General features: G+C 55.5%; 1 protein-coding gene across 10 annotated transcripts in view; it reads left to right on the top strand.

Moving 5' to 3' along the window:
- Window positions 1-3,991, top strand: part of LOC104011075 (ankyrin repeat and fibronectin type-III domain-containing protein 1) — a 264,593-nt gene extending 260,602 nt beyond the window's left edge. For all 10 annotated transcript variants that reach the window (XM_087731748.1, XM_087731749.1, XM_087731747.1 and 7 more), the window contains 2 exons: window positions 150-817; window positions 2,773-3,991. In XM_087731748.1, the coding sequence (XP_087587874.1) occupies window positions 150-817; window positions 2,773-3,060 (956 nt within the window). In that variant the 3' untranslated portion in view covers window positions 3,061-3,991. The remainder of the gene's footprint in view (window positions 1-149; window positions 818-2,772) is intronic.
- The last annotated feature ends 8,722 nt before the right edge of the window (window positions 3,992-12,713 follow it).

Raw genomic sequence — 12,713 nt, 5'->3', positions numbered from 1 at the left:
CTGCCTGTGCCTTGGTGAGCACAGCACCGGTGCATGGCAAGGGGGTAAATGCTCGGGGGCTTCCTCAGATGCCGTCTGGTGCAAACCCTCAGCTGGGGTTGCTGCCAGCAAGGCTGAGCCTTTCTTTGCTTCTCTTATGCCCCTCGCAGACTCTCACGGGCTGTCGGATGAGGAGGGCTCCTCGGAGGTGTTCCTGGCCACTGACAGCGACTACGACTCCAGCAGGGCACAGAGCCCGAAGGAGCTTGACCTGGTGTACTCCTCCTCCGGGCTGGAGTGCTGCAGCAGGAGAGTCGCCCGCACCCTCCAGGACAGCGCCCCAGACGTCCTGCAGACCCACGAGCTCAAGACCCCACCGCCGCCGCCACCGCCGCCGGAGGAGCCCCGGCCGTCCCCCGAGCTCTACGACAGTGACTTCGTCCTGCCCAGCCGACAGATCGAGCTGCTGCGCATCACAGAGAAGCGGCAGGCGTACTGCGTTCGAACCAGCAGCCTGGACTTCCCCAAACCGCTCTGCCAGGTGGCCAGAAAGTCCTGCCCTGGCTCCGTCGACAGCTCCCCGACGGAGAGCAGGACCGCGGGCCACTGCGGCCAGCTCAGACTGGGGACTGGCTCAACGCCCAGCCCCGAGCGCAGCCAGGGCGGGCAGGGCTCTGAGCCCGTCTTCCGGACACGCTCAGCCGAGTGGACTCAGAGCTTCCAGGAGCAGCCAGAGCAGCCCGGGTGCTTGGCCGACCGAGGGAAGAAGCCGGGCTCTGTCACCTTGCGGGTCTGCCCGCAGTACGAAACCGGACTCTCCAAAGAGACCAGTGTCAAGGTACCGGAGCCTGCAAAGGGCAGTGTTGCGGCTCTGCCGTGCCCAGATGGGAAGGGCTGGCAGGATGGGGAGGCAGGCAGCGAGGGCTCACGTGCCCCTCGCCTGGCCCTGCCCTCTCCATCCCTCACCACCTGCGGGCGAGGTCCCCTGGAGACCTGCAGCACTCCTGCCCTGCGTCCCTTTGTCCCTGCAGTAGTGATGAGGCTCCCGGCAGCGCGGGATGGGACGCGTGGCTCTGCGGGAGCAATAGCCACTGCTGCGGAGGGGGCGAGCCAGGGCCGCGGGTAGGGTATTTTTGGGGCACAAGGCAGTGGAGCTGTGGTTCAGCTCTCGGTCCATGGTTCAGCGGCTGACAGTAGGCTAGTGCCAGCCAGGGCGAGCAGGGAGTGAGCAAAGGTCCCATTGATGGGTTTGCCTCGCCACATCCTGTTGTGGCAACACACATCAGCCTCCTGGACGAAATGCAGCCGTCACCCCCCTGCCCTATCCCCGGCCCTCCCACAGCCTCTCCTCCCCGGCTCTCTGCTCCCTGCTCCCTGCCTCCAGCCCTGTGTGCCTTTGGGGAAGGGAGAGCAGGAGCCATTCATCTCCAGCCTGTGAAGCTGCCGGCGTTGGGGTCTGCTGGAGCCGCTGCGTGACCTGGTTCCTCCTCGCGAGGGTTTTGCTGCTGAGAGCTGATCCCCCAGCTCTGAGCACCCTCACCTGCTCCGGGTGGGATCCCCCATGGAGGAGGACCCCCAGGGCACATGTCTCGGGCAAGTCCCCCTCCAGCTCTGCAACCTCCTGGGCTCCCAGCCACGAACCTCTTTCCCCTGTTGAAATTTCTCTTCCGACATCCCCAGTGCCCAGAGCGGAGGCTGACGGAGCAGCCCGTGCACAGCCTGCCCATGAAATGGCAGAGGAAGGACAGAGCCGACAGGCTGATGGGTTTTATTGCTGAGGAGTTTTGATAGCTGGTTTCTCCGCACCCAGCGGGGATGTTAGAAGCAGAGGGGAATCTGACTCGCAGTATTTATTTTTCATTTGAGAAATTACCATAGATTTCTATGCAACTGAAGCACAGCCCTTGGGTTCCTGGCGGGCTGCCCACGTGGCTTTTGAAGTTGCAAAGCTCTGGACACGCCTGCTTGAAAGCGTTTTACGATGTTCTTCTCGAAGAAAGCCGAGTTCAAAGGAAAGTCTCCTCGGCTGGCATAAATCAGCTGAGCCCTGCGATGATTGTTCAGAGCTGGCAGGGTTCACATGGGCCGAGGGCTCGGACCACCCTGCCGGGGCACTGCTCACGGCGCTCGGCAAGCCCTTACGGATGTGCCAAAGGAAACCGTCGCCTTGCCCGGGCGAGGATGGATGTCCCGCTTTAGGGCCTTTGAAGTCAAGTAGCAGGCTCCTGATGGTCGTTAGCAGCCAGAGCCCAGATGAGCTTGTTTTCTCAGCCATAGTTGGGATTCAGAGGGCAGTCTGCAAGAAAGCAGAGAGGGAGAGCGAGGGTAGCTGTTGGTGGGAGAACCCCGAGCTTGTGAATGGGACGAAATGTAGCAGCGCTTCCCAAAGAAGCTTCAGCTCAGCACCGCTGGTTTGGCAGAGCTGTTGTGGTTCAGCTGGTCTGACGGTCTGGATCCTGCTCGCGAGAGGGACTTTACGCAGCTGCCTCGGCAGTGCCAGGAGCAGGGCTGGGGCTGAGCCCTCTCCGGCCGCAGGTAACGGGATGGTGGGGCAGTCTGAGCGGAGCGGGCGAGCCGTAGGTGACACATGCAAGAGTTGAGCTGTAAGGACTCAGAGAGGGCAGTGGAGGCAAGAAAGTGATACACGAGTTGGCTCCCCGACACCTTCGGGGCCGCTGTTCCTCCACCCTAATGATCACCGCTGTAGGACACGCCGTGTGCTGCCTGTGGCCTCCAGTTCCTCTTTGTTCCTCCCCCTTACCATCCACCTCTTCCACCTTTCTTTTTCCACAGCTGCACATCACCAGCCAGACGTCTGCCAGGGAGGTGGTGAAGCTGGTGGTGCTGGAGATGAACGACGTCTCCCGCGGCGTGCTGGGCGGCTCGGCCGCCTTCTGCTACGGTGAGGAGCAGCTGGAGCACTTCGGACTGGTGTTCGCCTCCGACGAGAGCGAGCGGTGGCTTCCTGATGACTTCTTGCCTCTGTCCCTCCAAACTAGCCGGCCCGAGGGGCGGTTCTACGTCCGGATCAAGGAGACGTCCCCTCTGGTGCTCCAGTACGGGCCAGCCACCACCGTATGAGGGGAGGAGAGCCGGCCGGGCGGCTCGGGGACCTCAGCTTCCAGAGAGCAGACAGCTCGTCTCTGATGCTTCCTTCTTCCACAGACACCCTCTCATCAGGCATCCGCGCGGTGGAATGGGATCATACTGGGCTGTGTGTTATTTGTTTGTGTTATTTTTTATTTTTATTTTTTTTTTAACCAAAGAGACATCGAGACTCAGTTTTTCTGACTGCAGAAGAGGAGGGTGGAGTGCGGAGACCTCAGAGCTCGGGAGGAATCTCTGCAGGAATGGAATTTTTGAAAGTAAACATTTTTAAGGGGAAAGGGGGGAGAGAGAGGAAAAATATTACAAGAAGAAGCAGCAATACCTGTTTTTTTTTCTTTCTTCTTTTTCTGAAAAGCCTTGTTTGGGATTCAGTGAAGGCAAAGCCACAGAGGATTGCTGGGGAGGGTTGTGGTGTCAGTGAGGAGAGGGCACAAGTCACAAGGACAGCACTGAGAAGGGTGTTTTCCTATCTGCCCTCCTTTCACTGTACCTGGAGAAACAATTCTTGCACATAGTTCTTGGAACAAAACGATATTATTTTTTTCCTGAAAAAAAAAAAATAATAATAATTGTGCTAGAGACACTGGCGTTGTGTAAGAGGTGAAGACCCTTTGACTTGTTTTAAAGGCAAAAGGACCCCCCGCAGCCAGCCCCGCGCACGCACAGCCGCACACGCAGCTGTGCGGATGCCACCACTGGAGGTTTGCCGTGGGGCATCTGCCGCACCGCCCCGCGCACCACCCCGGGATTTCCTTTCCTCCTCGGCTGCCGTTTTGTTCTGGTGATTGTGCTTGGCCTCTCTCGTATGTCCTATAGCATGACATTTTGTTAGCCGCTAGGTCTCTTGTTAACAAGGTTATTTTTCTGATCTCCTGTGGTCCATAGTAAAGATGACTGCTGCTGACTGCGTATCACTCTTTTCCTTCTTGCGGCTTGATGTGTAGCGTTCCTTCATCCCCCAAATTAGCCCTGATTTCGAGGGCTGCATTCATCTTTCCCAGCAGCGTTTAATGGGATGCTTTCCACCCAGCAGAAGTTTACATTAACACGCAAATCGCATGTGTGGGAGCGAAGTGCAAGTTAAAAATGTTTTTCTGGGCTTTGTTGCTCTGTAAGGCAGTAAAATAAGCTTTGGCATGCGAAGGCAGTCACCTCCATGTGGTGTTGGAAACCTGATGGTTGTAGGGCCTGAGCAGCTGCAGTTAAATGCATTAATCCGGTCCTGCAGCCTCCACCGAGGGGAGGACACCAGGAGAGGAGTGGGGCAGGCAGCGAGAGCTCACAGCTGTATTGCAGCTGGCGCAAACACTTGGGAGCAAGCGGCAGCAAGCAAGGTGCGAGGCTGGCGGTCCTTCGCGTGGTGAGGCTTGTGTCGCTGCTGTCCCCTTAGCAGCCACCTCGCTCCCCTTCTCTCTGCGTGGAGGGGCTGGGGCTGGGCAGCAGGCGCCCGTCGCTGGGTGCCGGGGTGGAGGCAGGGGCTCTGCGGGCAGCCGCGCAGGGTCTGCCTGCCCACTGCCGTCACCCCTCGGAGGTTCATCGTTCCTCGCCTTGCTGCGGAGAGCCAGCGGCACGCTGTGCGGCGCGGGCAGGAATATATCCCAGCACGAGCCCTTCGCTGCCCCACGTCAAAGCCCCACTGGAGGGGAGGATCGTGTGCCAGCCCCCCAGCTGGTGCAAATCAACGGCACCGCATTGACGTCAGCGCAGACACCGCCATGGGACGTGGAGGCGAGCGGCAAAGGAACATTTAAAAAGCACTTCGCCCACCTCCGTTCCCCTTCGCTTGTCTCCTGCCTCAAGTTAAAACCAATCCCACTTTCCCAGGTCAAGGAAGAAGCAGGTTGGTGAGTGTAGAGGCTCCCATGGAGTTTGTCCTTGTTGGACATCCACGGGCATCGACATCCCCAAGAGGCAGGAGCTGCGGGGTAGCCCTTCCCTAGCAGGAGCCTGTTCACGTGCGTCACCTCCTGATGCTTAGAGCCTGGGGCAGAGGAGAGGGAAGGCACAACTGGTGGAAACTGTTAAGTGGCTTTCTGGAAGTCACAGAGTGAATTCGGTATTAGAGCAGGGCTACGTACAGAAAGCTACATCTGTGTTCCTGATGCTCTTGAGCACGGATCCGTGCAACTCTTGCTGCCCTAAATATAATACATTATATATATATAAAACATTATTATTTTATTTGACCCCGGAGGGGAAAAAGGCCTCCCCTTTTCTTAAGCAATAGTTCTCCTTTCCTAGAAGCCCTGCTCCATCAAGAGAGATGGAGCAGTGACCCAAAGCCGGGCGCTGACTTTTTGGCCAGGGTGGACATGGGGCAAGCTCCGCAGCTAGACCCTGCTGGGACCTGGTTACCCACGTTTCTTGGTGCAGAGCCGTGCCCATGGGAGGATCTCACGGGGCGTGCAGTGCTTTTCTGCAGGAGTTTCTCTGGCTGAGTAGCAGGATTTATCACTTGGCTGCAGGGCACAAAAGCAGTACGTGGTTTCATGGGAGCTCCTCCCCGTGCCCGGAAGAAGGAAAGAGCAGGGGCCTGGGTTGAAGCAGAGTTGGATGCAGTCGGAGTGGGAAGGGTGGGAGTTGCATAGCAGTGGTGTAGGAACCACCAGGGGCACTGGGATGTGTGAAGTCCTGATGGAAGCTTCACTCCTGCCCCAAGCACATCTTCAGCTCCATGAGATGGACTTTACAGACACGTCTGCTCTGCCCTGGTATTTACCGTGATAAGGTGGGACTACCACGAAGAGCAGAGCAAAGAGGGCCTGGGTGAAGAAGAGGGGTTTCTGGGGCAGGCTCTGCTGCACAATGTTTCTTGAAGAATGGCACTTGCAAGGTGGTTCCATCTTTTCATGTTCTTTTCTCCCTGGGTGGCTTCATGGGCACATCCCAATGTTTTCTTTCCGAACAGGTCTTGAAGGTCTTCAGACCCTCCTGTCCTTCCTCATGGCCAAGGAGTAGGAGCAGAGACCACGTAGGCTCTGTATGCGGCAGTCTATAAGGCTATAATCTCAGTTCTAAGGGCTGTGGGGAGCCGATGTGGCTGCTGAACCAGCCTGGAGCCATAAGCTGTTTACATGAAGGTTGGTTTTTCATATTTGAAGGCTATGTCACACGCTCTCTTAAGCAGGATGGCATTATAGTTAAGACTGGGGCTTAGCAGCTCAAGGCCCTAAGGGGCACTGAGGCTCTGGATTAGGCGGCTCAAGCTTTGCTCTGTCACTTCTTCACCCCCCCGTGCTTTAGTTGCTTTCTGTTCCCTTTTTTCTCCAACCCTGAGCCATTCACCTAGCAGCAAATGGCCTAAGCAAGGCTGGTACGGGGCTGAAAACCTCCCACCAGCTTCAGCATCGCTCTCTGGGCAGCTGGCGTGCTGTGACAAGGTGTTGCCATCAGGCGAGGAGGAGCCAGGGCAGTCGTTCTCAGCAGCACCGGGATTAACAGCGTTTGCCCTGGTAGGTCTCCTCGCACTGGTGGTAGAGGTTTGGTGAAGGGGCGCTCTCAGTGGGGATCAGCCTGGCACTGGCTCCGGTGCGTGCACCGTGGCACAGGTGATGGAGGAAGATCCCCAGAGCACCTGGCCTCAGCCCGGCTTTCTCCTGGCACAGGGAAGCGGTGGAGGTAGAAAAGGAATAACTTTGCTTGTAGCAATCCCTTGTGTCCAGTATTTTAATGAGCAAAGCAGGCAAGAATCCAGGAGGGGCCCAGGGAGACAGTGCCTGCACAGACCTGCATCACCAGGCACAACTTCACCATCCCTGCAGTGCCTGCGTCCCCAGTACTGCCAGCCACAGGCACTCCCACTATCCAGGCCCAAACACCACTCTGCCTGTACATGTGTGCACCCACCCGTGTGCCGTGCACCCACCTGAGCCCAGGTGAGCACCTCCGGCACGCACTAACCCCTCCGCACGGCGTGCCACCCAGACACCCGGCACGCACACACCATCCCTACCTGGGTGCCGTACACTGACCTACCCTGGACAACCCCACATCCTGGTGGATGGGGCATCCTTAAAAATCCCATCTGGGTGAGGGCAGGTATGAGCAATGCTTACCTGGGAGGTGGGGCAGAAGCAAAGGTCTGGGAGACACCGAGAGCAGCCCGTTGTGCACAAACCTGAGCTCAAGAGGAAAGCTTGCTGTGCCAACACTGCTCGTCTCCTCCTGACCTTAAGCCAACAGCAAACCAAATGGCTCCAGGGTTTCCCTTCCAGCTGGTTTGAGGGCAGCAGCGGGCATCGCATGGGGATGCGTCTCCTACCGTGCCTGGGAGGCAGGGGCCGGTCTCCTCGGCTGGGATGTGTGGCCTCCTCTTCCAGGCGCTGTGGAGCACCAAAAGATGACGCTGCAGAACAATTTGTACTTTGCGAGGGTTTTTTCATCTCTTTGTGAACATCACTTCCGTCACTAACAGTGTTTAAGTGCAGATCAGAGTTATTAGTTTTTGCTGTTGGCGACAGGCAAAGCCAAATATCAGCTTGTCCAGTCCAGCAGCCAGGTCTTCTGCTCCCTCTGCTTGGAGGTAGAGCCAGGTCCAGAAGCTCAGCAGGAGAAAACTGGCATACTTCCATGAAGGTTAATGGGAATGCATTAATTTACATCACCAGAAGAGCCATCCCTGCATGGTATTTTGCTCACATTATATGGATTCACAGAAATAAACCTGGATTGTGACACGCTGAATTTCCTCCCCAAAATCAGGAGCTTGTTGGCATCAGTTCTAAAGCATCTGCATTTCTTTTCTCCCATCCAAAGGGAGTTGCTCAGTTTATCAGACACAAATCCAGCTTTGTGTTTCCCAAGGTTTGGCTCTCTGAGTCTGACGTGGGGGGGTTTTGTTGGATTTTTTTTTCTTTTTTGCCTTTTTCTTTTTTCGCACCCCCCTTTTGTTCCCTGGAACGCTTCTCTCGTGTTCCTGCTTTGGAATTTCTTTCCTTAGTTCTGGTTACAGGGGAAAGCTGAAGAGCTACCCTTTCTGTAACGCATCTGCAATGTCCACGGAGGAGAGATGCTCTGAGCCTCAGCTTGTTGAAGTCAGTGGAAGCCTTCCTTCCCTCAAACAGGAGGCGAGAAAGCGAGCAAGAGCCATGCCAGCCACCCACAACACAGTGGAAGTTCCAGGGCTATTCCAGCACATGCAATTACTAAGTTAATTATTGCTCTATCATCTGTAGGAACTCTGTGCAGTTACATGGACTGTTTACCCACATAGCTTATAAATAGAGTTGCCGTATAATTGAAATGTGGTGGTATCGGATTTATGCCGGGTGAATCAAGGGGTTGCTGAGTGCCCACACTTTCCATCCCCGGCACAGATGCCCACTGAGGATGCAGCTTCGCCGAGCAGCCGCTGAGCAAAACACTGTTGGCCTGCGGCTCGCTGTCAAGTAGCCTTTACTCAGACAGCCCAGGTTTCTCCGAGAAACCACACACTGGTGTACTCTGTACGTTGTGGGCAAAGCCACTTCCCATGTGGGACCAGGCTGGACAATGCAGATTTTAGACCGAGATTGCAATTTCCCAACCACAAAGACACTTGGATTGGGAGTCCTGGTAACGTTAGCACCATCGGAAAGCTCCGGCTGACTTTGGTGTGTCTAGGATTTTTTGGCTTGAGGTTCTCCAAACCCACCTATAGACCAGGCAGAAAACAGCTCTTTCCACCCCGTGAAAATTCCCGGGACACAGGAAAGTGTTCTGTTCCCAAAGTCATCTGAAAAATAAAACACTGTGGAAAAAAGGGACTGAAAATACAAAAGTAAAAACTCATGCGGAAGCAATAGTGCTTTGTTTTATTTTCCACTTAAACAAATAAACAAAAAAACCCACTTTTTTTTAACCAAACTAATTTTCACTTGGAAAACCAAAACACAGAAACAGGCCAGTGAATATCTACAAGTTTGTTCTAACTCAAGAATTTTGGAAGATACCATTTGTTGAAACCAACAATCTATTATGAACGGTTATATTACAGCTAAAACGGCATTTTTGGTGGGAATAAAAAAGAAAAACCCAACAGATGATTTGTTAAAACAACGCTTTTGTATGGTTATTCCCTCAAGCTCCAGCTTAATCCAATAGACTGTAAACCACATGCTTAAAGCTGAGCGTGCACTTTGCTGACTCAGGCTTCAAAGAATCTTTGGAGATGCAAATGTGTCCGTGCTGAAGTAGTTTCATTTGCTCTGTAAGTTAAGATAGCAACAAGAGTATGATTTTGCTCTTCTTTGACTGTTTTTGAGCTGCTGGACCCCATTCCTAGACTTGCCATGTCACCGCTTGAAATGGGGTGGTGGCAGCAGGAGCTACAGCCCCTGGCTGAGAGCAGAGCAGCGTTGTGCGCGTCCTGCAGCTCCTGGCTGGGGCGTAGCTGGCTGGTACCCGCTTCTCACCTGCCTCGGCCCCTGGGAAACGCCAGGCAGGAGCTGGCTGCCCAGCCCGCAGGAGGTCACAGCGGCTCTGCCGGCGAGGTGCAGTTTGCTGTGGCAGAAATAGCTGCCGGCGCTGCTCCTGAGCCAGCCACATTCCTCTCTTCCCCCAAAGCCCCGTGTGGTGCCGGCCACATCCAAACCACAACAGAGCACCCTGTGCAGACAAATGCCACTGCTGCTGCTTGCAGTTGTAGCGGGCCCATCACCATGATGGTATCAGCTGCCCTGATTCCCAGTGGTTTCCCTTAAGACAGCTAGTTTCAAACAATGCCTCAAAACTGGAAATTAAATCACTAAGTGCTTCCACCAAGGTCCTGGAAATCCATCCCACTGAGCTCCTGACCATGCTGCCTGCAGAAGGAAGCAGAGATGAACAAAGTGGCCCAGAAAGGACTAGCAGCGTGTGCTGCGGTTCACGGGGAGTGTTGTGGTGGGGGAGCGTACTGGGAGATGTTGTCTCCCCAAGTGCTGTGCTATTCCTGGCCCCAGCGCTGCTGTTGCTGCTCCTTCAAGAGCAACACGCTCAGTTAATTGATCTACGTTAAGAGCAATCCCAGCCTGGTCCCGCACAGCGCCATTCATCGACGCAAAGCTCAGCATGTCATGGGGTGGAGACTTTCATACAGCAGCACGGCTTAGACGAGGGCAACGCTTGTGTGCACGCTGGACTTTCACTCTGCCCACAGTTTACCCTGTAATGAAACCAGTAAGCTGAAACCAGGTGTCAAAGTCTACTAAATTTATCTTAAAGGATGCAGGAAATAATCAACTAATTATAGATCCATATATCTTTAAAGAAGACTTCCCTTGGGTGGCATTTGGTAGAGCAGCCACAAATCCCATGTGTTTGGGCACAGAAGCAAGGGAGGGAGAATACGCCAGGGTCCCACTGTTGCACCCTGCAGTCGGCATTGGTAAAACGTGAGCGTGGCTCACACCACCAGGTTGGCAGGCACATAGAATCACAGAATCGTTTAGCTTGGAAAAGACCCTTAAGATCATCAAGTCCAACCGTTAACCCAGCACTGCCAAGCCCACCACTAAACCATGTCCCTCAGCACCACATCTCCCCGGCTTTTAAATCCCCCCAGGGATGGAGACTCAGCCCCTGCCCTGGGCAGCCTGGGCCAGGGCCTGACAGCCCTTTGGGGGAAGAAGTTTTTCCCAATACCCAACCCAAACCTGCCCTGGCGCAGCTTGAGGCCGTTCCCTCTCGTCCCATCGCTTGTTCCTGGGGAGAAGAGACCGACCCCCCCGGCTCCAGCCTCCTTTCAGGCCGTTGCAGAGAGCGATGAGGGCTCCCCTCAGCCTCCTCTTCTCCAGGCTGAGCCCCCCCAGCTCCCCCAGCCGCTCCTCCCCAGCCTTGGGCTCCAGCCCCTGCCCCAGCCTCGCTGCCCTGCTCTGGCCACGCTCCAGCCCCTCCATGGCCGCCTTGGGGTGAGGGGCCCAGCGCTGAGCACAGCACTCGAGGGGCGGCCTCACCAGTGCCCAGCGCAGGGGCACCATCACCTCCCTGCTCCTGCTGGCCACACTATTCCCGATACAAGCCAGGATGCCATTGGCCCTCTTGGCCACCTGGGCACACCCTGGCCATGCCCGGTTGTACCCTCTTGCAGGGGCTGCCTGGTCCCACCATCCCACCCATTGCAAGCACCAAGTGAGAAACCACGGTGAGGTGGTGGTACCCAGAACACTCGGACTGGGAAGGAGAGTGGGAAGAGAGAGGTGGACAGCTTGTCTGCACGGTGGGACCCAGTGCTGCCTGGTCTCCTGGAGGGGTTCAGCTTTCTTGGTGTGTAATGAAGGGCTCTGCAAGGGGAAGACCCTGTGACATGGTCTGCAGTAACTCCGCTCTAGGCTGAGCATTGAGCATGGATTAACAGTGCACCCAAGCTGCCACAGGCACTTAAATCCCAGATTTTGTTGTTTTGGCTGTAAGTGGAAACATATCTTTTTGCATCAGGCTAAGCACAAATATTTGTACAAAGTCTAGGATGCGGGATGGACCAGCTCAGGGTCAGCTGGTGACACGTGCTGCCGTGGCAAGCAGAGATGAAGCCATGCTAGCAGAAGGCTGTGGCCCTGTGCTGGTCAGGCCTGATCACATGAGGATGCGCACGGTGGTGGAGACAGGCAGCTGGGACACTGCCAGGGGCTGGGGTTCCTGGATGCCCACAGGTTAAGTAAAATAGAGGTAGAAGACGTGTTGGAGAGTCTCTGGGAAACACCCATCTGGACAATTCTGTGGTGGTGTTTCCTTCCAGACGACTTTCCCAGCCCTCCTGCTTTGCTAGGTTAACTCAAGGTCAGGTCTCAATGAAGTCAACTGGAGAGCTGCCCTTGGCACCGGTGGGACCAGAGATTTGGCCTGGGAGCAGGCTGCTGGACAAGGGGTGGCGATCCACCACCGCAGGGAGCACCTCTTCCAGCAAGCACATGTGCAGCAGGTCCCTCATCACTCGCCATGGCTTGGGTCTTGTTTTCTGGTCCAGGTTGCGACGGGGAGCCGAGGAAGGACGCTCACTCCCTGCATTGGCAGTTATCTCCCATTTCCATGTGTGGCTGGTACAGGACAAACCAAGCCCTTTTTCAGTTGTCACCAATTGCGGGTGACTTCATGAAGCTGAGCTCTGTTGCGCTGTCATGCTCCGGCTGGAAGCGGCTTTGATCTGGGTGTTTAATGAAGACATTAATTGATAGCACGTGGAGAGGAATTTGAGCAGCTCTGAGCTGTCTCCCAGCCCCTCAGATCCCAGAGCCATCATCCCCTTCAAAACAGAACAGAAGAAGAGTTATTACAAAACAAATCATGTTTGTATAGGCGCTTGAAAAAAAAAAACGTCCTCTCCAGCTCTGTTAAGCTCATATTACTGGCAGGGCTGAGCTAAAGAGACCATGTGCACCATCGAACGCCTTCAGCAAATTAAACCAGCATCAACGAGAGGAGAAACAAGGCATTGCTGTCCAGATCCTGTCCAGACTGAAGCAAGACGAGACGCGACGCGGGGCGGCTGCAGGTCCCGCTCTGCTTGGCGAGGCGCCTGCGGCACGGCTCCGCTCCTGGAAGCGCCCGTCCCCAGCGGAAGGAAAACTTCTGCCCTCTGGGAGCCCACGCCTTCCAACCGAGGATCCCGCAGCCCCGGCACTTCGGGGAGCTGGAGGCTTTTCAGCGCTCAGATCCACACGTTCTGGCAG

Source organism: Nipponia nippon, unplaced genomic scaffold, assembly GCF_047370975.1.
Source record: "Nipponia nippon isolate SJK-2023a ecotype South Korea unplaced genomic scaffold, ASM4737097v1 scaffold_5, whole genome shotgun sequence".
Classification (NCBI taxonomy): Eukaryota; Metazoa; Chordata; class Aves; order Pelecaniformes; family Threskiornithidae; genus Nipponia; species Nipponia nippon.
Note: the sequence above shows the minus strand (reverse complement) of the source record. Positions and strands in the feature narration are given on the sequence as shown.